General features: G+C 49.2%; 1 protein-coding gene across 4 annotated transcripts in view; it reads right to left on the bottom strand.

Annotated features, from left to right (window-relative positions):
- Nucleotides 1-24,488, bottom strand: part of Lnx2 (ligand of numb-protein X 2) — a 65,263-nt gene that overhangs the window by 2,984 nt on the left and 37,791 nt on the right. For all 4 annotated transcript variants that reach the window (NM_001108329.1, XM_039089547.2, XM_006248835.5 and 1 more), the window contains exons 3-9: nt 17,341-17,582; nt 16,256-16,455; nt 10,594-10,962; nt 9,047-9,181; nt 8,093-8,270; nt 4,211-4,442; nt 325-483 (exon numbers count right to left, since the gene is read on the bottom strand). In NM_001108329.1, coding sequence (NP_001101799.1) covers nt 325-483; nt 4,211-4,442; nt 8,093-8,270; nt 9,047-9,181; nt 10,594-10,962; nt 16,256-16,455; nt 17,341-17,582 — 1,515 coding nt within the window. The remainder of the gene's footprint in view (nt 1-324; nt 484-4,210; nt 4,443-8,092; nt 8,271-9,046; nt 9,182-10,593; nt 10,963-16,255; nt 16,456-17,340; nt 17,583-24,488) is intronic.

Here is a 24,488-nt window from a genome sequence, read left to right as displayed (position 1 = left end):
GATGACTCAGGTTCAGAGCTGGTCTAGACAAACGCAATATAGCTCTAAGGGGTGGCAATGGTAAAAGAAATCGCTTCAGGGTCACTCAGGGATTATCGGTTTTTCCCGTGATTAGGCTCTGTGGTCCACCCCATACACTTTCCAGTGCAGAAGAACTTAGCTTTGGAGTGTAGGTGGACACGTACAGTGAGCGCGGGAATGAGCATGGCCGTGTCGGCATAACACTGTCTACACATCAGATAGTAGGCACGAGAGCTGAACCCGCAGCAGGTCACGCCTAGTATGACACACACGATCTCCATCGTCAGTGAGAGCGAGACTTACTTTAATCTTCCGTCGTAGTAAGCAGGGGTTCCTAAGACGATGGTTTTGATGAAGAAAGGCTGATTGCTGTGGTTCTCTTCATATCCGCCCACGATACTGAAGCCCCAGCTTCCCAAGTAGCTTCTTCGTAAGACTATATCATGACAGCTATGAAGGGCACTGTAGAAACAGCAGAGAGACCCAACATGGAGGAGGCTTCCCGCTCCGTTCATCTTTGTCACGCACTCATGAAAAACAGGTTAGCTTACCTCCCTCTGACCACACGATTAGTGTGTGTGTGTGTGTGTGTGTGTGTGTGTGTGTCTATATGTGTATAGTGTGTGTGTGTGTGTGTGTGTGTCTATATGTGTATATGTATAGGGATCGGACCCAGGGTCCCACATGTGCTAGGCAGGCTGCCCTGTCTGTATTAGTCTGACAAGAAGTCTGCAGCACGGATGTACCCTGAGACAGGCCAGCTTTCTTCAGCTTCCCTTAGGCTTCTCTTGCCAAGTGAAAATGAGAAGGAAAAGGGAGAGGGGACAGAAAGAGACCTGGATGGCAGCCCTTTCTGGAAGCATGCTATAGGGCGGTGCTTTAATTTATAAAAGGGGCTGGTGTTGTCCCTCCCCCCTGCACTCACAAGGACACGCCTTTACGGGAGACTCTAACAGAAGCTCGTCCTGGAGACACCAACAAAGGCATTGTTGTTCTCCAAGAGCACAGAGATGCTACAGGTAAAGCAATGTTTATGGTTTGGAGGATGCTAACCAGGGGGGTGGGGAACAAAATACACTTATATGTGCAGAGGTCTATGAATCTGGGAGTAGGCAGCAAGTAAGAGCTTAAAAATAAACAATAATAAGGACTTTATTGCGAAGTGGAATCACAGATATGCAGTGATTTTTCATCATCAGCTTGGGGGACAGGCCTTGGGGAAGACCCACCCCGAGTGTGGATACCATCATCCCAGGGTCCCACACTGAATAGAAAGGGACAAAGAGAAGGTGTGCTCAGTACCTGCAGACATCTCTGTGGCCTCGGGACGCCAGTGAGCAGCGGCCTAGAGCTCCTCCATCAGAGCCCAGCGCTCCCCTCTCTGTCACAATGGCCACAGCTTCAACGTGAAACAAACCTTCCTACCCCCCTCCTCCTCCCCACCTCCTCTTCTTCCTCATGTTGCTTTGGTCAGATGCTTGTCACAACTGGGACTAATACAAAGGAGGCAAGGCTTTGTGGCTTCTAATCGGCTCCACATGCCCTCCTGACGGAGCTGGGCTTGTAAGGCAGCACGGTGCCAGAGCTCTTAGCTCATGGGCAGGAGCCTCAGGTAAGCACTGAAGCCTCACCACTGGCCCAGGTTCTTAGGAACAGTATGGTCACCACCCTCATAGCTCTGTCCACTTTAGAGCAAGCAGGCCAGCATCTGCTGGAGCAGGGCAGTGTGGGGGAACTCACAACCCACACAACAGCCTTGGGTAAGCTACGACCCGAGTTTAGTTCTTAGAACCCACATTATAAAAGGTGGACGTGAGGCAACCTCCATCTGTAATCGCAGTGCTGGAGCATGGGGGAGGGGCAGCGGAGCCAGGCAGACCCCAAAAGGCCACTGGCTACCAGCCTAGCCAGATGGTGACACACACGCCCACACCCAAACACACAGATACATAATCGCACGCGCGCGCACACACACACACACACACACACACACACACACGCACACACACACAGATACATACACACATACACAGAGATACATACAGACACACACACAGATACACACAGAGACACACACACAGACACACACACAGATACACACACACAGACACACACACAGATACACACACACACACACACGCACACACACACAGATACATACACACATACACAGAGATACATACAGACACACACACAGATACACACAGAGACACACACACACAGATACACACACAGATACACACACACAGACACACACACAGATACACACACACACACACACACACGCACAGATACATACACACATACACAGAGATACATACAGACACACACACAGATACACACAGAGACACACACACACAGATACACACAGAGACACACACACACAGATACACACACAGATACACACACACAGACACACACACAGATACACACACACACACACACACACAAAGATACACACACACACACACACGCACATACGACACACATCCTTTCTTGCGATGCCTGCTGTACCATACAATGCTATGAACAACAGTGAGAACGTGCAGCCCCCAAACCAGGCTGGCACAAGGACAGCTGATGGCAGCAGCAGGGCCTGGGATTTTCCCAGCTCACTCCTCTGACTGATCCGCTGTCAGAGGCAGTGCACCGAGCCCCCATAGTTCAAGCAAATAGCTTCTACCCTCTTTTCTGTTGTTTGTTTTCTGAGACAGGGTCTCACTGTGTAGCCCTGGCCGTCCTGGAACTCATTATGTGGAGCAGGCTGGCCTCAAATTAACAGAGATCCGTCTGCCTCTGCCTCCGGCTTCCATCCTCTACCAACCACCCTGGAATGAATCTGAGTACCCAGTGTCAGCTGAACAAGAGCCCAGACAGTAGCTCTGCAGCAGACAGTGACCATTTACATCTGTTTAAAAGAACCCACGTTTATTCTATGTGCATGGCTGTTTCCTACATGTGTGTGTATGTGCACCATCTATGTACAGTGCCAGTGCAGACTACAAGAGAGTGTTGGATCCTCTGAAACTGCAGACCGTTGTGAGCGGCCACTGGGGTGCTGGGAACCACACCAGGGGCCCTTGCAAGAGCGGCAAGCGCTCTGAACCACCGAGCCGGCTCTCCAGCCTGAGTTCCAGGTCTGATGCACACTGATAAACATGTCCCACAGGATAAGATCACCTTGCTGCCCTCAATCCCAGTCCACAAGGTCCTGCCATGTCTGTGAGGCATCACTGCTAGGCCTTTGGATTGAAAACCAAGAGCTGAAACCAACAACAGCTCATGGGAGGAAGGCAGAGAGCCGGGCTAGGCGCAAACAGACACGGTTCCCATGACCTTTGCTGTTCTTCATTGGTAGCTCCTCAGGCAGCGTACAGTATGCGAATGCTGCCCGAGAATGCTGCCCTACACGGGCAGATGACTCAGAAACTGCTGTGTTTTTCTGGTTTATTTTTATTTAAGAACCAGCAGCTTCATACTTAGCTAATAGTCAAACATGGTTCACAAAGCTTTTTATAGATAATGAGAATCTAAATTACTTTAGACACAAATAAACACAGTGACACACTCTCCCTAGCTCAGCACCAGCACCAACCATCTGGAGAAAGGCAAGCACCCTGGGGTGCCAAGGGAGGTTCCTATGTTTTCCTGGTCCCCAGCAGCCAGCCAGAGAGCACCTTGCTGGTCACTTCTCCTTTGTTCAATACACACTGAGTTCTAATGGCCTTTTTACAAAATGATCCTAAGTTCTTGGCTAGTCTGGACTACAGAATCAGACCCTGCCCCAGAAACCCCAAATCCTGCCTTTCTGAGGAAAGTTGGCTCAGTGGGTAAATGCCTCCTGCACAAGGGTCTGGGTCTGGATCCCCAGAGCTCAAACAGAAAAGCCAGGTGTGGTGTTGTGTGTCTACAATCTCAGCCCGTTCAGTGTACTCTCTGCCCCCCTCAAAAAACAAAACAAAAACAACGAACAAAAACCCCCCTCCTTGATAGGAACTGTTCTTTTTACAAGATAACAAATGTTTTTAGTTTAGTTTTATCAAATCTACCTAAAACTATTTTTTGCTTTTATAATTTGCTGCAGTTAATCTAATTAACACCCTTTCTACGCACTGGGTGAGTTAACTGTGTAACTGATAAAGGTTCAAACAGGATCACTCTGTGAGACAACAAACGGAGCTCTCGGTACCTTGGCAGCCCGAGCCACATGACCCAGGACGGGGACCAGCTGGCGTCGTACTCATTCTCACTGAAAGCACCTGGCTGCTCCTCGGTGGCCTGGGCTGCTTCCTCAGCGATCTGGACTTCCAGGGCTTTGAGGATGACGGCCGGAGACGCAGCGCTGGCTTTGAGCATGGCCACAGCCTCGCTGTGACTTAGATTGGTCAGGTCAATGCCGTTGATGTTCAGCAACACGTCACCTGTGCCGTTGGAAAGGCCAAAGAGTGAGTGACCGAGGTCCACGCACCACGCACTCCCCGAAGCTCTTGCTTACTGATCGACGGGGCAGCTCAAGGGCTTGGATGGGATGGAAATGGGTTATTTGTTTGTATTTTTCTGTATTACCAAGAACAGTTTATGGAAAACATTCTAAAACAGCTCAAAACTCACACAATGTCACACTACAGAGGAACAAACTGGCTTAAAGCACCTTGGGGGGTCCCTAAGCCTAAATCAGTACCCGTGTATAGGGTGAGGATGACCGCGTCTCTCTTGAGCTTCAGAGAGCTCTACAGTTCTTTCTGAACACTGTTTGATCCTTTGCTCTTAAAAATCACTTTTTAACAGATTCTATCTAATACTACACAATTTTATACATAGAAGCAGCCTGACTCAGGGCACACATGCCAGAACATGAGAGTAGTCGCCCTCAGGCCACTTAGTGAAATGAAACACGACTTGGACATCTTCCCATGGTGGAAGGGGAACATGTTTGTTGGTCTCTCAAGTTAAATGAAATGAGATAAAATAAAACAATAAAAGAGACACATGCATTATTAAAGATAAAGAACAGTGGGTTGGTCTGACACTGTTACACATTCAGACATTAATAAATACTGGTTCCCAGGACATGGTGGCCCCAGTGGGCAGATCCTCACGTACACCAAGTGACACTATGCGAACCTCGCTCCCCAATTTGACTGGTCAATAAAAGGCTGTGATTGGGCAGTGGAGCGACGAGAAAGGTGAGACTTGAGGATGAGTGAGGGGTCTGAGGAGAGACCAAAGGGAGGAGGAGAAAGAGCACAAAGGTAGAAGAGGCCACCATGAGAGGAGACAGACGTGAGCACGTGGTCAGGAAAAACAGCAAGTAATGAGGGACATTATGGCTGGGAAACAGGTTAGAACACTCCAAACCTGCCCAGTCTACGCTTATGGCTTCTAAGTGAACTGCCCAGACTGTGTGCCTTTGGTGCAGGCTGGCTGCCATGTTTCTGCCTCTTCCTTAAAGGGGCTAAGACAGGCTAGAGACCTTCTGGCAGTGGCACTTGTGCTCCAATGGCTACGGAAAGCCTCCCCTTTATTCATCATTTAGCTTCCAGACTTCGTTTTGTTTTAGTTTTTCAAGACAGGGTTTCTCTGTGTAACCTTAGATGTCCTAGAACTCACTCTGCAGACCAGGCTAGCCTTGAACTCAAGGATCTGCCTACCTCTGCCTCCTGAGTGCTGAGACTAAAGGCTGAGCACACCATCCCCTGGCTGACCTTTCAAATGGTGAAAGCAACAGATTTTCATTTCTGAAAACTTGGGAGAGGCTACTCTAGCTGCTAAACTCCAGATGGGTGCCTCGCCCAGTTGTCATCACAGAGGCCTCCTCCAGCAGACGAAGGAACAGGGATAGAGACCCACAGCCAAACATTAGGTAGAGAGATAGCCCAAATTGGAGATATCCATCAAGTCTCTGTCTCTTGGAGCCCAGGGAACCGCGAGGGAGAGGAAGAGTTGTACGAGCCAGAGGGGTCGAGGACACCAGGAGAGCAAGGCTCACAGAATCAAGTAAGCGGGGCCCATATGGGCTCACAGAGCCTGCCTGGGTCTGCACCAGGTCCTCTGCACATATGTTATGGTTGTGAAGCTTGGTGGTGTTGTGGGGCTCCTGACAGTGGGAGATGGGGTGTCTCTACTCTTTTACCTGCTCTTGGGACCCTTTTCCTCTGACTGGGTTGCCTCGCCCAGCCCTGATTTGGGGGTTTGTGCCTAGTATTATTGTATCTTCTTATGCTGTGTTTAATTGATTTCCCTGGGAGGCCTGCTCTTTTCTGAAGGGAAACGGAGGAGTGGATCTGAGTGAAGTGGGGAGAGGGACTGGGAAGGATGGAGGAAGGGTTGGGATGCGCTGTATGAGAGAAGAGTAAAAAAATAAATAAATAAATAAATAAATACCTCACGTGTCATTTAAGTTACACATACATTACTATGTCAAGGGGGAAATAGTTACTTTTTTTTTATAGGCTCAGCAAAAAACAAATTCATCATTTTTATGATGTTCAGACAGCTGGACTTCTTCATGGATACAGAGAACACAGAACTTGGAGCTTGTCAAGCCGTGAATCTGGGTTTTTTGCGTCCTTGCACTTGTGACGTGAGTTAGGGATCAGGCATTTGGCTTACTTTTGCTGTTCTGTAGAAGGTTTTGCTCAGTGCCCACTGCAGTTTTGGGCATCGATGTGGGTCCCTGTTAGGCTTCATGGTTTACTCCAGCAGGAAGTTGGGGCAGGGCGCCCGGGTGGGGGGAAGGGGGAGGGAGGAGGAGGCAGAGCTCACAGCTTGACGGTAGAGCCCAGCCAGAGAGAATGTATTGACCACATTAGCCTGACATATGATCCACTGTTTATGAAGGAGTGGCTGTCACAAAAACAACCCTTTTGTGTGTAATCCTTGAGGAAAGGTGGGGTTTGGATTTTTTTGTGTAGGTCAATTTTTGAGAGCATTGCAAAAATAAACAAATGGCTGTGTATTAAAAAAAAAAAAACCACAAAAAAACACTTGGAAGGCACCTCCCACATGCATGCACAACAACAAAACCCACGAAGGAACTAAACTGTCACCAAAGTCTATTACTGGTGAAGTAACTTAAGAAAAAATAGTAGCCTTGTTGAAATACATGCCCAGCTCTGTGGGCTTTAGTCTGCTGGCCACAGAGCCTCACCACTGTGCCCTAGAACGTTTTAGAGAAGTCTGAGGGCATCCGAGCCCTGCCTCTGGCAACCAGTCGCAGCGAGCCCTTTTCCATGCAACTTCCTTCTTGGGAGAAATGACTATTTCTGTCCCTAAATTGAGGAACTTATGATTTTAACTGATTTGGAAAAGTCCTTTACAGTTCCTTGGTAAGTCGTGTACATGTACATAACTGAATGATTTATAAACTTCTCCCTACTCTGTGGGTTCCCTAAGACATTGCTGTCTAATTACAGCTCCCGAGACTGCATGTGGGCTTAACTCATAGTGAGTTAGCTTTTGTGAGGCTCCTGGGAAAACAACTTTTCGGCTTCAACATTCCTCCATTTGACCTCATCAGCAGAGACTGCTGGCAACAGTGCTCAGTTACTTCCTTTGCGCACATTAACAGACGTGAGAGGGAATGGGAAATGTGAAGGAGTTAAGTCTCTGAAACCAGCTCTTCCTCTGACCTCCTCTCGAGTCCTCACACACTCTCCATGATATCTGCATGAGGTCCGAGGATAACTTTCAGACTCCTTGTCTTCGTCATCGAGTTCTGGGGACAGAACTCAGGTCCGGCTCGGACGCTTTTACCTGCACAGCTGTCACACAGGCCTGGGACACTTTATAACCAATGCTGAACTTTAGTGACGCGGCCTTCAGCAGTACCTGCATGGCTGCAGGCACAAGAACCTCAGAGGTTCTACTCCAAGATAAGAATAAGCCATCAGTCTGAGTAACTGCAGTCAGGGTTAATTCCTAACCTTACAGAAAAACACTGTTTTCTGTACAAGGATATGTTAAAAGATTTTTAAAAGTCATGTTTAACATGAAACACGGTAATTACTCCTTAAAATTGTGACTGCACATCTGAGATGGGACCTGGCAGAACTTCCAGACCCCATCTTACCTCTCTTGATCCTGCCGTCTCGAGCCAGGCAGCCGTGGGGTGGCACGCTGGTCACAAAGATGGGCAGCTCACCACTCTTGCTCCCTCTGCCTCCAGCAACAGTCATCCCAAGGGACTCATGCGGCTCCTTCTTTACAGTGATATGCTTCTCCTGACATGTGACACACCGGGTGAGGTCCTAGGTGAGAGGGAAGGGCTGGGGTAATTAATAACACGCAGCTGAGGAAGACAGGCAAACAAGGCGACAGTTCTGGGTGGTTATAAAGGGACTTCACACCTTACCCCTAAGTGAGGACTGAAGCTCTTTGTTTTTGAGATAGAGTCTCACTGTGTAGTCCTGATTTACCTGGAACTCACTCTGGCTGGCCTTGAACTCATAGAGCTCCGCCTACCTCTGTCTCTTGAGTGCTGGGATTGAAGGCGGGTGCCACCACTGCCCAGCCAATAGATGGGGATTTTAATACCATAAAAACACACACCATCCACGTGCCTGTCAGTGTTCACATAGCTAATTGTGTCACTGTGGGCACCATGCCTAACTATTAACCACAGACTTCATCCTGTTTTCATGGCGCATTTTAATCGTAAAACTCATGGTCACATTTGAACAGGCAACCCAGGAGAACTTGCTTACAAATAGCTCTAAGCACATGGATTACCCTGGAGGGTCACTTCTTGTCGATTACGGGACAGATGAAGCCTCCTTGACAAGAAACTACAGTGGCTGATGAGGACCCCCAACACCCATGCTCAGCTTTCCAACAGAAGGATAGCGTGCATTTCAGGCTTAAAACAAAAAAACAGATGAAACCCAAACAAACAAACAAAGCCAAAAGCCCAACTTTATACTGCGTTATGATTGGCAGGCATACAAAAAGGCCCACGCTTACACCCTGTCCGTGTAACAGTGGTCCTTGGAGGGCAGTAGGGATTAGAGGAGAGAACCCCCCTCACCTTGTGTGAGCTTGGTCGGCTGTGAGAGGGCGGCTGAGCATGGTTGCTGCTGTGTGCTCCGGCCTCACGGCTGCCATTGCTGGGCTGGGGCTTCCCTGGTCTGGCAATTGTTAAGTTCACCCTCTCTCCGCTGGCCTGGAGAAGACAATTCATTACTACGGGTCACAGTGATGCTTGTGGCTTACGGATCACTAGTGGAACCTATTTCCTTCCCTCTCATCAAGGCGGTTCTCTCTGAGGAACCCAAGGCTTGAGGCTCCTGCCTCAGGCCTGTGAATGCTGTCATTGGGCAATGCCTGAGGACACTGATTTTCTGTATACTTGTTACCTCCTATGGCAGGAGGGCCACAGACTAGTATTTTCAAACCTTTTACACTGAAACACACGTATCTTTAAGTGTTAAATTCTTTTGTATCAGTTTATAGCAGCAGTCAGACTTAAATTATTTGAAGGCTGGTGGCTATCGTAGAAGCCTGGTGTCTGAGTGAAGGTTCATACATGTATTACATCTATGGTCACACTGTCCTTGCTTTTTAAAGTACACGTGACCTATTCAATGCTTCTTTTCAGTCATCACCATAACCCCCAACTTTACTATTATTCCTATGGAAGATTTGACAGCCTGCTTTAAGGAGCTGTGAGAGGAAGTAGAACCCTTGCCTATGACTAAAATTAACAACATCAAGAAATTCTTTTAAGAGCTGGAAAGGGGGCTCAGCAGGTCAGAGTACTTGCGGCAATGCCTCATGACCTGAGTTCAATCTCTGGGGCCTCCATGGTGGAAGAAGAAAAGCAGCTGTCCTCTGATCTCCATGTGCACACACAGAAGGCACACACAGGCACAGGCGCGCGTGCGCACACACACACAGACACACACATACATACACACACACATACGTGTGCACGCACACCCACACATGCATGCACATACATGCAAAATTAAATTTAATATAAAAATTGTTTAATTTTCTGTTCTTCAATTGGAAAATAAAAGTGATAAGCAGCTTTGATACTGTACCATAAGTCACTCGCCACGTCAGCAGCATCGCCAGGGTCTAAGAGGCAAATGCTGAGGTGACAGAACCCTGCTGTTTACAACCCAGAGCTCCGATTACTAGTCACGCTGTGGGGAGTGTCGAGTGGGTTCTGTCTGGGCTTCCTCACAATACACACTCATCGTGTTAATACCCAGAGCATCGAACCAGCACGCCAACTCCCCTTGGAAACTGCTTTGACGAGCTCATTGGCTGAAGTAAACCCTGGCTCTCTTGAAATGAGGTAAACCTGAGGTATGTACACTGCACAAACTGATGCTCTGACGTACACGGGAGCACAGGTTCCAGGAAAACAGTCAACAGCACCTTAAACAAACAGGAACGAACACCCACAGCTCTGTTCAGGGGCGATATATATGACAGTGTGGGGTTTGCAGACTACTTTTTTAGGTAACCACGTCTGACTTTTCCAGAGACACGGCTGGCCCTGGGTATGCACCACTGAGGCAGACGTGGCTGTGTGGCAACCCTGGCTCTGTACTGGGCACTTACCTGAATAATGTGGGCAGCGAGCTCTGGGGTCCCCTGCTTCAAGTCATGTCCGTTGATGGCTAGCACCCGGTCATTGCTGCTGAGCCTGCCGTCCTGTGCGGCCAACCCCCCTTCCAGGAGGTCAAGAATGAAAACGCCCGGCTCATCTGTCCGTCGGACCAGTTTAATGCCGAGCTGCTCTGCGGAGTCACGTTTGTGGAGCAGCACTTGGAAGACCTCGTCCCGTGGCGCACTGCCGTCGGCGTGGTTGTTTGCACGACTGCCGAAGCGCCGCTCCCGAAGCACTGTCAGGTGCAGGGTGCTGCAGGGCTGGGAAAGGACAGCCCGGGCGTAGTTATGGGACACGTTGCTGATATCACAGTTGTTGACCTGCAGTAAAAGGACCAACAAAACTCCTGTGACCGACGCATTGCAAAATTTTCTTTTCTTAACTTGCAGAAATGTCTAGATGGCATCTCCAAAGGAAACCGATATGGACGAAATGCTACAGAACCTGCAAGGAAAAGGCCTCTAAAGACTTTTACAGTAGAGAATATTAAATGAACTACAGCAGTTAGGGACACAGACGTAGATGACCTTGGGGTGGGGTGTATGGACCGAGGCTCCTCAGGGTCCACTCTCCTTCCCAGGAGCAGCATGAGAGGGAGCAGGTGACAGCCCGGTGGCAGGGCAAGCCCATGTGGAGCACAGCTCTAGTGGCTCGAAGGCTCAAGGTCCTGGATTTCAAAGCTGCTTTGCCTAATGAAACACACTTACTTTAGACAAAATAAATCGTTTTATTTCTTTAAAAGTTGCACATTCGGAGTGACATTTAAAGTATCTAATTACAATTCCACTCTAATTACCAGCATACACATATAACACATATTTAATATGCTGGCTGAGATTCAGTATTCATGCACTCATTAGAATGTAAACCTTGATACAATCCCAGTGACTGATCTTTGAACGTATAACATATCACTTAGGAAAATAGTCCTGCTTCAATTATCCACCTAGGAGAGGAGGATAATTTTCCTATTCATCACAATTAGAGTTCTCTGAATCCATCAGAGGTAAAAACCAATGTTGTCAGAACACCGCTAATGGGAGAGCTCTGGCTTAGGAGTGTGATCAACAGGAAGGCTCCACGCAAAAGGCCTCCCCCTTCTTACCTATCTCGGAGGGACGGTGAGAGAGAGCTCTTTGAATCTGGGCTGTTTGCTTATTTTCTGAGTTTGACAGTTTTGAACAGTACTGCCTTGAATTTTGTTGATTTTGGTGTACAGATACCTTTTAAAATCCAGTCATCAAATCTGCAGGCATCGTACACGAGCTCACTACTCTCCCATGTTTATAATGTGTGTGCAAGCAGCAGCCCAGACTCCGTAACACTGGACTGAGACCGGGACTCAAAGCCATGTTCTGGAAACCCGGGCCGACAGGACTCGTGGGCCCATCGTCAGCTTAGTGGTCGGCTGCGGTATGACACTGCTGTGATCACATGGTCCATCTTCTGACAGTCACAAGGGATCGAATTGCTGGGCTGAAACCCCACTCTGCTCTGTAGCCATGTGCAAGCGGGCCGCCTGCTTTCCCTGTGGAGCAGGCCGGGGATACCCAACTATAAAAGACTCCTCCTCCAAGGATGCACGCATGGCTGTCAGTGAGATTCAGGGAAGACAGGATGAAACAGACGGTTTCTTGATTTAGCACAAAGAGCAGAAACAGTGAGCACTATTGTGCATTCTGACTAAATATGGTCTTTCTTTGTTTTTTGTTTTTGTTTTTTTTTTTCCTTTTTCTTTTTTTCGGAGCTGGGGACCGAACCCAGGGCCTTGCGCTTGCTAGGCAAGCGCTCTACCACTGAGCTAAATCCCCAACCCCTGGTCTTTCTTTGTTAACCAACATGATGTAAGTCACCAATGTTTTCAAACCAAAAATACTTACCTTTAATGTTCTAAAGGCTGTATCTCTTTCAAGAATGTTGACATGATTTATAAAGAGTAGCATTTTCCCTCTAAATTGCTCAAAAGGCCGCATATGAATCTCTGGAGAGGGGCATTAAGCTGTGAGAGCACAGGTTCCCTTTGTAAAGATGCTACTGCATGGGGTTGGGGATTTAGCTCAGTGGTAGAGCACTTGCCTAGGAAGCGCAAGGCCCTGGGTTCGGTCCCCAGCTCCGAAAAAAAAAAAAGATGCTACTGCACTGCATGTGTGTGCATGCATGTGCACATGCCATGTGCACATGCGTGTGCATGAGTGTGCGTATGCCGTGTGTGCTTGCGTGTGGGCACTTAATATGGAATCTCTAGTTACTCCCATTAACCGCATGCTTGCTAAGATAGAACTGCAGTGCAGCCACTAGTCTGTATTGAACCACCTTACTGCACAGAGATTTGCAAATTGGCATACTTTAAGAGACAAAAGTATACACTTAAAAGTATTGCTAAAAAAAAAAAAGTATTGCTAGAAAGGCCAGATTTTGGGGGAGGGGGCTGCAGTAAAGACCAAGGTGTCACGCTGTGTGGGAGGAGTGTACCTGGGAAACAAGGTTTAAGACTGTCTGTAAATATAGGGCAGGAGTTAGGGACCAGGAACACAGGCCAAGTGTCCTCAATGTGGGGCCAGCCTTGTGCAGCCAGAGAACACATTTAACATGACAGAAAAGATACAGGATGTGGAAACGGTAGATCAGAAGCTGAACTCCAAAAGTAATCAGAAGTTCGGTCTGTGTCAGCCACACTAGTGGCTCTGGAAGGGCGTGGGGCTTGAAGACTAAAGAGAAAACAACATGTGGTCCAGTGGACAGACACCCCAGTGCTGCGGATCCCCAGTGAAAACCCCATCCCTGCTGCTCTAGCCTGGCCCTATCTGTTCCAGGTCTACAAATCCCCCCAGAGACAGCCAAATTCCTAGAGGCTGTGGATTTGTTTTGCTACAGGAGACGACTACTCTGAACAGGATGTCACAGCCAAGTTCACACTTCTGTTGCTCTCTGGACCAACAGGATCTCTTCTCTGTCATACTGTGACAAATCTGAGCCACAATCCAGACCACTGGGCACTGCTGCAGCCACTGGAGAAAGACTGCACACAGCTAAACTTCAGGAGAACTTCAGGTTGGTGGATGATGCACAGGAGTGCGGTCGAGAAACCAAGGGAATGGGATCAGGTGGGAAGATCGGCTGTGCAATGTGCAGAGGAGAACATACCTATTGAAGCACAGCGTGAGAGCGTGCAGATGAGAGCACACAGATGAAAGCATACAGATGTGAGCGTACAGATGTGAGCACACAGCGAGAGAGTGTACAGATGTGAGCACACAGCGTGAGAGTGTACAGATGAGAGCACACAGCGTGAGTGTACAGATGTGAGCACACAGCGTGAGAGCGTACAGATGTGAGCACACAGCGTGAGAGCGTGCAGATGAGAGCACACAGATGAAAGCATACAGATGTGAGCGTACAGATGTGAGCACACAGCGTGAGAGCGTACAGATGTGAGCACACAGCGAGAGAGTGTACAGATGAGAGCACACAGCGTGAGAGCGTGCAGATGAGAGCACACAGATGAAAGCATACAGATGTGAGCACACAGCGTGAGAGCGTACAGATGTGAGCACACAGCGTGAGAGCGTACAGATGTGAGCACACAGCGTGAGAGCGTACAGATGTGAGCACACAGCGTGAGAGTGTACAGATGAGAGCACACAGCGTGAGAGCGTACAGATGAGAGTGTACAGATGAGAGCACACAGCGTGAGAGTGTACAGATGAGAGCACACAGCGTGAGAGTGTACAGATGAGAGCACACAGCGTGAGAGTGTACAGATGAGAGCACACAGATGAAAGCATACAGATGTGAGCGTACAGATGTGAGCACACAGCGTGAGAGTGTACAGATGTGAGCACACAGCGTGAGAGCGTACAGATGTGAGCACACAGCGTGAGAGTGTACAGATGAGAGCACACAGATGAAAGCATACAGATGTGAGCGTACAGATGTGAGCACACAGCGTGAGAGTGTACAGATGAGAGCACACAGCGTGAGAGTGTACAGATGAGAGCACACAGCGTGAGAGTGTACAGATGAGAGCACACAGATGAAAGCATACAGATGTGAGCGTACAGATGTGAGCACACAGCGTGAGAGTGTACAGATGTGAGCACACAGCGTGAGAGCGTACAGATGTGAGCACACAGCGTGAGAGTGTACAGATGTGAGCACACAGCGTGAGAGTGTACAGATGTGAGCACACAGCGTGAGAGTGTACAGATGTGAGCACACAGCGTGAGAGCGTACAGATGAGAGTGTACAGATGAGAGCACACAGCGTGAGAGTGTACAGATGAGAGCACACAGATGAGATCACACAGACCAGAGCACAGCCTGAGAGCAGGCTGAGGAGAGAGAGTTGGTTTCCCACAAGAAGGCAGGAAGGCTGGTATGCTCAGCCTTCCATGGGAAGAGAAGTTCTGTGAGGGCAGGACAGACTTTCACTTTTAAAATGTATCCCTAGCAGCTGGGATGGTGCCTGGAGCACTTTAGGGAAGAACTCTGATTAGGAAGCGAGGCTGCAGTCGGGAGGTGGCGCATGCCTTTAATCCCAGCACTATGGAGGCGGAGGCAGGCTAATCTCTGAGCTTGAGTCCAGCCTGGTCTATGAGTGAGTTCCAGGACAGCCAGGGCTACAGGGTTGTCATGAAAACCAGGGTGAGGCTGCATGAGGTGCTTGAACTGTGGCTGCCATTGGCAATGAGGGTCACAGCAGCACCCCCTGGAAGTGAACGACCTGGAGTCCAGGGAGGAGTGCGCACTGAGTCAGGAAGGCAGTGGCAAAGGCCTAGACTGGAGAGGTAGCAGGGAAAGGGAAAGGGGGAGGCGGGAGGGAGGCCTCGGAGGATCCCAGCAAAGGACAGAATGGGGTCAAGGGAGACGGTTCTTGTGCTTGAGCTTTGAGAAGTCAGTCTTCCTTTTGTTCGTGAATATTTTTCTCTTAGAAATTATCCCCCCCCTTTTTTTTATAAATCACAGGGACTCAAATGGCCTGGGCAGTTTCCTATGAAACAGGACACTCGCTGTCCCCGTCCTTTCAATAATGTCTTCTAATAATAGGAAAATATCTGGTCTTACGCTAGTGCTTTGGGGGACAGCTGTGTCTTCCTAAGGGAAGTAAGTGCTCTGGGGACCACGGAGAGCAGCGACTGAACACCCAGAGCTGGATGCTGGCAGGGCATCAGAGAATGAATTTATCCTCCGAGCTTGTTTATCTAGTCATCAAGGAACAGAGGGACCAGTTGGACGTGCAGGGAGGAGATGGACAAAACACTGGGTATGAAATAAAACCAATGGGAAAGAAGAGTCTGGCCTGGTCAACGGTGGCCCTGGACTAAGCCAGAAGTATGGAGGCAGAGTATTGGAGGATCCCCCTTCCAAGTGCCCAGTCACACATAAGACTGGGATTAAAGTGAGAGAAGAAAATAACTGGGTATGGTGGCTCTCACCACTAACCCAGCCTTAGGAGGCAGAGGCAGGTTAACTGAGTTTCAGGATCACACACACACACACACACACACACACACACACACACACACACACACTTAAAAACAGTAAAACCAACTTTTCTATAATTCAGTTTCTACACCACCACAATTGTCTGTCTAAGGTATAGTGGAGCTCTTACCTGAAGAATCTGGTCTCCGGCAAGGAGCCTTCCATCTCTGGCGATGGCCCCGTCCCGGTAGACTTCCTGAATGACGATGTTGATCAGTGGCGTCTCATTGCCGCCAACGATGCTGATTCCTAACTGGATGTACGGGTTAGTGCGGTGGATCTCGATGGTGGTGATCTCTCCTTCTGGTAAACTAAGTGGCTGTTGTACGGCTGCCAAGTCAAGCAAGAGAGCAGTGTTTACCTCAGATTCCCCACACAGGGTCTCAGAGGTTAACAATGACTGTGCTAATAAAACAGGGTGAAAATTAGCCAAGGTTTCTTCTTCCACAGGCGATCAGGAACCATCAGTAGATAACTGCTATGTACTAAGCCAGTAGGGACCACACACTAACAGACGGCCACCATGCTCAAGCACAGATTGCGCAAGACTGTAGGAAAAAAACCAAACCAAAACGCCGTGGTCTGGTGGATAACCCCAGACGGCAGAGAAAAGGCCATAGCTGCACCGACTGGTAAGGGGTGAAAAGTGTCACAGATGTGTCAAGAAACATGAACACAGAGGGCGACTTACGGTCTCTTAGAGAAAATGAGTTCTAGAAGGAAGAGCAGCTCAGGCTCTGTGTGCTCCTAGTGGGTGTGCAGGTAGCAGGGGTGTGGGGTCGGATGCTGTACCCCCAGGCACACAGTAGCCAGCTGTCTGAGCCTTCACCTTTCAGGCTCAGGGCTTTTAACCTGGCTTCGTTTGCTTATTTACTTCTCAATGCTACACGATTTACTGAACTAGCATAGTGTTTAGTGTAGTGACTTTTGAGTTGTTCGTGTTGCATCTGTGGTTTTGCAACCACTGTTCTGATCACGCACTGAGAGTAGCGGGTCTCAGTGGGTAAGGATGGGAGGACCGGCTTCCTCCAGTAAAACTCCTGCTTTATTTCTGGACTGCAGCCAGCTAGAGCTGCAGGGTGCAGCGGGAGTGGTGTGGTATGCAAACTGTACTCCAGTGTAACTGTCTTGGCAGGACACCAGTGCATGCTGGACGGGCAGGGGAGGAAAGGCCAGGGAGACCAGATAAACCAGGAAGAGGTGTGCGGCACGTACAGTCAGCTGCAGCGCTCTCCTCAAAGGCGGGGTTGTCCAGGCCGGGATCCTCGGTCCACACAGGAAGAGGTGCAGGTGTCGAGTTTCTCTCTCCAGGCACAGTACCCAAGCAGTCCGTTTCTGGGGGTGAGGGGCCTGGAGGATCTATTACAGTGGATCCAGTTTCACCCTCAATCTGTGTATGAGCTTGACTAGTTTTCCTTCTCTCTAGATCAACTCTCCGGTGAGAGGCTCCAAGACACCTAGAAAGAGCGGCAGGTGGATTTCAGATGAAGAGGAAAAGTTGGGTAGGGATGAGAGGGTGGGGGGTTAATCAGCAGTGTGTACCTGAACAAACACGTAGCAACCGCTTATGCACAAGGGAGCCTAAAGTACCCACAGTTCAGCACATGGTTCTGATCCTAATCTCTGTCCAAGCCAAGTTCTCCCTACCCTACCTGGCAGGCAATTCAGGAAAGACATGAAGACAACGACAGCCAAAAGCCACTACTCAGGTAGACACTAGTTGCCTGGAAGCATCCCAAGAGCCCTGTCTGCCGGTACTGAGAGAATGGGTGTGAAATCCGGACCAAACAGTGCTTTTCCCAGGCCAGGTGTCTCAGCCAGGGGGCAATCTGCAGGCTTCTTCATGGAATGTGCCACTGGCCTCGCCACACTTGTGGGCAAGTACACGCTGGGAGCTTTACAACTCCCTGCAAGGCTCAGCCAGTCTGCCTTACGCTCAACACATGAGGCAAAATGTGCTTCCTTAGTCTGTCAAACGTGAATCTCGAGATGGGCTACTGAGCTGAGTTGGAACTGCTGCCTCGCTGGTTAAGCAAATGGCAGGTAGAGGTTCGCTTACCTCAATGGCACGCTCAGACCAAAGCTCCCCTTGCCAGAGTGATAGGTCAAAAATCTGACCTATCACTGGCTGGACACAGCAACCAGGAACGTGCAGTGTGAAGGAAGGGCCAGAGCCTCGGCAGGCCACACGCTCAAGGTCACAGACTTGCATTCAACGACAGTATTTTTCTTTTTTTTTTTTTTTTTCTTTTTTTCTTTTTCTTTTTTTTGAAGCTGGGGACCGAACCCAGGGCCTTGCGCTTGCTAGGCAAGCGCTCTACCACTGAGCTAAATCCCCAACCTCAATGACAGTATTAAAAACTTCCAAAATTCTCACCGTCGCAAAGTACAGGACAGATCCAGTCTAGCTTGGGCCATAAAGCAGCACAGCTCCCCACAGAAACCAAGCATACACACGCACACACACACCCCCTCTGCTCCCCAGTTCTGAGAAGGATGACCAAGGAAGTGCCTGCCCCTCCTCTTCTCTCATCATTGCTTCCTGTGAGCTGCGATGGAGGGACAGAGCTGAGTCTCCATTTTGCACTGCTGTGCGATACTTCAGGAACTGTTCCCATGAGTGTCTGGCAAATATTTTTGAAAATGTGATCAAGGAACACAAGGCCTTTAGGAGGAACATTTGAAAGTCACCTTGCGAAAAGGGAAGGAAGTGGAGGCCATGGAGTGATGCGACTGAACACGGTTCAGATGCGAGTTCCACAAACCCAGCAACCTCCAGGGGACGGAATGTCAAGTCTACAGAATGGGGAATTCGCCAAGAACACATCAGCCATCATATTTAGCATACATGAGTAACCACCATAGCTAAAGCACCAAGCTCTCAAATGAAAAGGAAAGACAGTTCTCATAGAGTGAACAGGCGGCCTCTAGTACTCAAAAGTGTTGAGCAGCGTCCTTAGCCGTCTGGGACTCCTCCTCGCCCCAGCAGGCATGGCTGTCTTCCACCGAGAAAGCACACAAGTGGCAACAGGCATTGTAAGGGCGTAGGGAAAGAGGGGACTTGGACTTGCTGCTTCTGACAGTGTAAATGTGTGCAGCCTCAGTTGGGGTCAGTGTTGGGGCTCCTCAAAAATCCAAAACAAGCCTGCAGAAACAAGTGACAGTCAGAGCCCGGCCACGCCTCTCTCGGAACATACCTCTGGCAGACGGGACCGTGTTCACTGCTGCATTATTTACAGTGGCTCTGAGAGAACCGCCCAGACATCCATCAACCACGAATAAAGAAAATGTTTGTATACGCAATGAGACTTTCTTTGGCCAAGAAAACCGAAAACCATGGCACGTGCAGGAGAACAAATGGGTGGAACTGAGATCACACTGCAGAAAGACGACTACTGCACACTCTCTCATCCAATCCCGCCTGAGGACCAGGTCAGGAGAGGAAACAGAGGTACGAGTGGGCGGCCATCTTACGGGAGGGCAGGGAGGAAGGGCATGTATGGAATACGTGTGGTATGAAAGTATGGCTATTGGGTGGGAAGGGGTCCAACAAGATCAGGGTAGGGCAGGGGAGGACAGTCCTACAGGAACATAAATGAGAACAAAATATAATAACACGCCAGTATACTTTGTTGTTTATGTATGCACATGTATGAAAATGCCATGAGAAACCCCTCACTATGCTCACTTAAAACATTTTTCTATTCTATAAGCCAGGTGTGGCGGTGTGTACCGCCACATACCATTAATCACAGCACACAGAGGCAGAGGCAGGAGAACTCTGTCAGTTCAAGGCCAGCCCAGTTTACACAATGAGAAAAACATTTTTTTAAAGGTTTAATTTCCGGAATACACATCCATATTACACATAAGCATCCATGGAACATGGGTAACAGCTAGTTTCAATGCAGTACACACCTTAAATCCCAGTTCTCAGGAGGCAAAGGCCAGCCTGAGCTACAAGAATAGAGTTAGCTGAACTAAGAGCCCTACAACGTATACGACACCTATCCTTCTGCTACCGAATACATACAAGAATGAATTTAAAAATGGAAACTCTAAGCTTGCTAGAAAGGAAGAAGCAAGCTTGCTCACATTCTGGATGGGACATGCAAATCCTTAACAACAGGAAACCACCCACAGAACAGGAAAAGACTAAAATGGCGTCTCGGAAAAAACATGGGGGAAACAGCTTCAGGGGAGGAAGTCTATAGATAGAATGTTTGGGAACACCCGCACTTCAACAGGATGGCCATAGCGCAGTACACCCGGCAGGGCCACTGTGCATGTGAGTGGGAGACAGCAAAGTAATCAAGGCAGAGCAGAGCCCACACAGAAACAGCCAAGAGAGGCAACTGCTACAAGGGACAACAGTGAGACCCAGGGCTGCGGGTGTGGCCTGAGGGCGCCTAGCATGCTGAGGTCCTACTTCACTCCCAGGGACACAATCTTGCAAGGACCACAAAGTGTCAGTCTACATTGAGTGATACCTGGTGTGCTCGCCTATGCTCCAAGTACTCAGAGGACAGGGTTAAGGTAGAGAGATGGGGGCTGAGGCCCAGGCCAGGGCACTGGCATTTCTGTCAACACTTGTGTCCCAGTGGGCTTTCTACTCCTGTGATAAACACTACAGCCAAAGCAGCCCGGGGAGGAGAGGTTTGTCTTAATTTTACACTCACAGTCCACCACTAAGGAAGTCAGGGCAAGTACTTGAGGTAGGCAGGAAACTAGATGCAGGAACTGAAACACAGGCTGCAGAAGACGTCCTCTTCATGGCCTGCTCAGCCTGCCTTTTATACAATCCAGGACCCACCCACCCAGGGGTAACAATGCCCACATCAATCGCTGATCAAGAAAAGGCCCCCAAAGATTGCCTCCAGGGCAACCTGATCGGGTGGTTCCTCAGCTGAGGATCCCTCTTGACACAGAACCTTAGCTTGTGTCAAGCTGATGAAAAGCCAACCAAATACAGAGTTTAAGTGGAAAACCTGGGTGTGTGAGGAGGAGGAGGAGCTGCTAACGGGTTTCAGGCTCCATCCGGTTGTTGGAATGTTCTAGAATCTAGATGATACACAGCACTGGGACCCTGACTTTAAATAGGTGAATTTCACAGGTGAAATGCAGAGCAAAGCTGATGAAAGGCCAAGGATGGAGTAGCTCAGAGTGGGCTCGAACAGGGAAAACTCATGACCACGGCCTATCCAGAGCCATCTCCTTTGCTTGGTACTCTGCTAGTCCCCGTGTGACAACCTTGGTGTGCACAAAGCTCCTGCATCCCCACAACTGTTCTATTAATACACGCAGGACACTTGAAACCGAGCTAAGCCAACATCACAAAGCAATGGAATTGCAGGGGAAGAGTCCAAACATTCTCTGATCAGATTTCAAAGGCTCTTGGCGTTTTCCTCAACAGCAGGACTGAGTTTATTTGTGTGGAATTCTTTTTAAGTCCTAAAAAAACAAATTGAATTGGTTCTATCAACAAGTACTTCAAAACACCACTATGGAGTATCAGGGCTCACCAGACCTAGGTGAGCATTAAAACAAAGGCTGAGGTGGGTGCGGTGCCTGTAGTCCCAGCTTAAGAGGTCCAGGCAGGAGCGTCAGTTCAACGCTAACCTAGCTAACAGAGCTCAAGGCCAGCATGGTTATGGGAGACCTTCTTAACACACACACACACACACACACACACACACACACTCATGCAACAACAAAACCAAACTGGGCATGGTGACACCTTTAGGAAGACGAAAGTGAGTCTCTGAGTCTGGGGCCAGCCTGGCCTATGAAGGGAATTGCAGGCCAGTCAGGGCCATCCGTGTTCTCTGGAGACTGTCTACAAACAAGCAAGCAAGCAAATAAACAAACAAACAAACAAACAAACAAACAAACAAGCCAAACCAATGCTGGAGGAGCTAGCTTTAGAAGATGCTTGCCTTACAAGCAGGAAGCCCTGAGTTAAATCCTAGAACCCATGCTAAAAAACAAAGCCAGGCAGATCCCGGACCCTTGCTGGCCAGTGAGAAGCCCTGCCTCAGACAAAGCAAAGAAAACAAAGACCAGGTGGACAGAGCTTCAGCAACACCACACATGTCCTCTGGCTTTACATGCATGTGTGTACACAGACCAAAACACAGGAACCCCCAACCCTCCAAGATCCAGGCGTGGGAGAGGGTCATCCCAGAGAACAACACACAGCCCAGCTACTCAGAAGTGGAGGCAAGAGGATCGTTTAAGTTAGGGGTCTGAATCTGGCTCAGGTAACACAAACAACAGCAGACCCCCACGGACCTTTGGAAATGAAGCAATCAACAGTAACACAGACTCCAGCTTGTACTGCAGGGGCGTCCTGGTGCGCACAGGAAGCCAGCACAGAGGATTCAGAGCAGCAAGTAAAGCCGACAGACTACAAGTGCACACATGGCCGAGACCACACTGGTCCAAGTGAAGCTCCGAGGCAGCAGAGGTCGGGACAATGCAGCCAGCCACAGGCTGGGAGCTGCAGGGGTCCACACCAACCCCTGATTACAAAGAAATTGAAGGGCTCGAGTAGCAGCAAAGAGCAAAAACACAAAGTTTTCCTTTCCTGCTGGCTTGATCCTGCTCCATGATCCCGGCTCTCTGAAGGAAATCACATGTAAAGTAACCTGTTTTATGCTTCAGGGACATCATTCCCTGCTGCTGGGCGCACAGGAGCCCTAGGAGACATGGTGCAGCAGAAGGCACTGTGCATTAGCAGCAGTACTGGTCGTGCTGGTGGGAGGGCAAAGGGATGCTTGCTAAGCCCCGTGCTAGGAGACTGGAGCAGTAGGAGTGGCTTAGGAGCAAGGAAAATGATAAGGACATATAGCACAAACAGAAATGGATCTGACAGACAGCAAGGCTACCTGACGTCTCCCCTCCATAAAAGCGCCGAGAAGACTGGAGAAATCATCAGAACCAACTGAATCCTGGAAACCAGCAAAAGGTGCCAGCAGTCTAGAAAGAGTGATTCAGCTGGCTCCATGAGTAAAGCACTTAAGTCCTGCAAACCTGAGCTCGGACCCCAGAACCCGCTTAGAAGCCTAACACTGATGTTGACGGAGTACCTGTAATCCTAGACTGGGGGGGCGGGGTTCACCGGAAGTGTGCAAGGCCAGCCAGCCTGGCCTCCACAGCAGGGGCAAAGAGACAGACATGGACGAATAATCACTCTTGTTCTCAAAATTAAAACCAAACCAAACCAAACCCAGCCGGGGATATATAGCTCACTGGTAAGAGTGCTAGCGTAGCAGATCAGGCCCTGGGTTTAATTCACGGGATTTATAAACATAAAATAAAGCTAGACTGGGTAGTCCATGCTTGTAATTCCTGCACTGAGGCAGGACTGGGGGTTCCACACCAGGCTGAGGCATACATACAGGAACCTGCCTCAGAAAGACTGACGTGATGCTCTAATAGACGGAAGGCACCGTATATATGAGTGTTGCTCTCAAGCAACATTTGCAAAACATGCAAACTTCTGTATCTGGAAAAATAAAACCAGGTTCTTGTTTAAAAAAAAAAAAAAAGACTGATGCTCAATGAGCTGACATAGTGCAGCTCATAAACTGCCCAGGGCTGGACATGGGGGAGTGAGGCCCAGGCGCAGGACAAGAAGCTGCAACAGAAACTGACAGAAGGAAGCCCGATACTCGACAATCAGACAGTGGCAAACTTGTAAATTCAAGAACTATGGAAAACCACTTCTCCGTGACTGAAGGCCAATCAGAGAGCACAGCTCACTGGAAACTATAAAGAAGTGCAGTCACAGGGAACCCCAGGAGCACGGTGAGATGGGAAACTCACTGAGCGCCATAGCACAGAGAGGAGTCGGCAGGCTTAAGACGCAGGCTGCTCGAGATTATGGAGGCTGGGAGCTTCTTAGCTTAGCATTCGTGTTATCGCTTGGCTTGAATGTTAGCTGAGGACACAGGCTGGAGAGACGAGCAAGGAGAAGGGCTGTCCACGTGACGTTGTTCGGCAAATACCCAGCACAACTGCTTGCTCAGACATGTTTGGTAAGACACAAAAGAATCCTAACCTAATAATGGTTTTGAGGCACACAAGAAGCCTGGTATGAAGATGTCATGGTAGCACTTTGTGTGCTAATTCAAAAAGAAAATAAAAGATGCATTACAGAGAAAAAAGACAGGAAGGGAGGGAAGGAGGGAGGGAGGGAGGGAGGGAGGGAAGGAGGGAGGGAGGGAGGGATGAGAAAGACAGGCAGGAAGGCAGGGAGGGAGGAAGGAAGGGCCCAAACTATTACTCACACACAATTAGGCCTGACTAAGACTAGTACACTCAAGTCTCTGGAGGGTCCTTGGACTCTCCCCGCAGGTGAC

The sequence above is a fragment of the Rattus norvegicus genome, chromosome 12 (genome assembly GCF_036323735.1).
Source record: "Rattus norvegicus strain BN/NHsdMcwi chromosome 12, GRCr8, whole genome shotgun sequence".
NCBI lineage: Eukaryota > Metazoa > Chordata > Mammalia > Rodentia > Muridae > Rattus > Rattus norvegicus.
The sequence above is the reverse complement of the archived record's forward strand: the minus strand, read 5'-3'. Positions and strand labels throughout refer to the sequence as shown.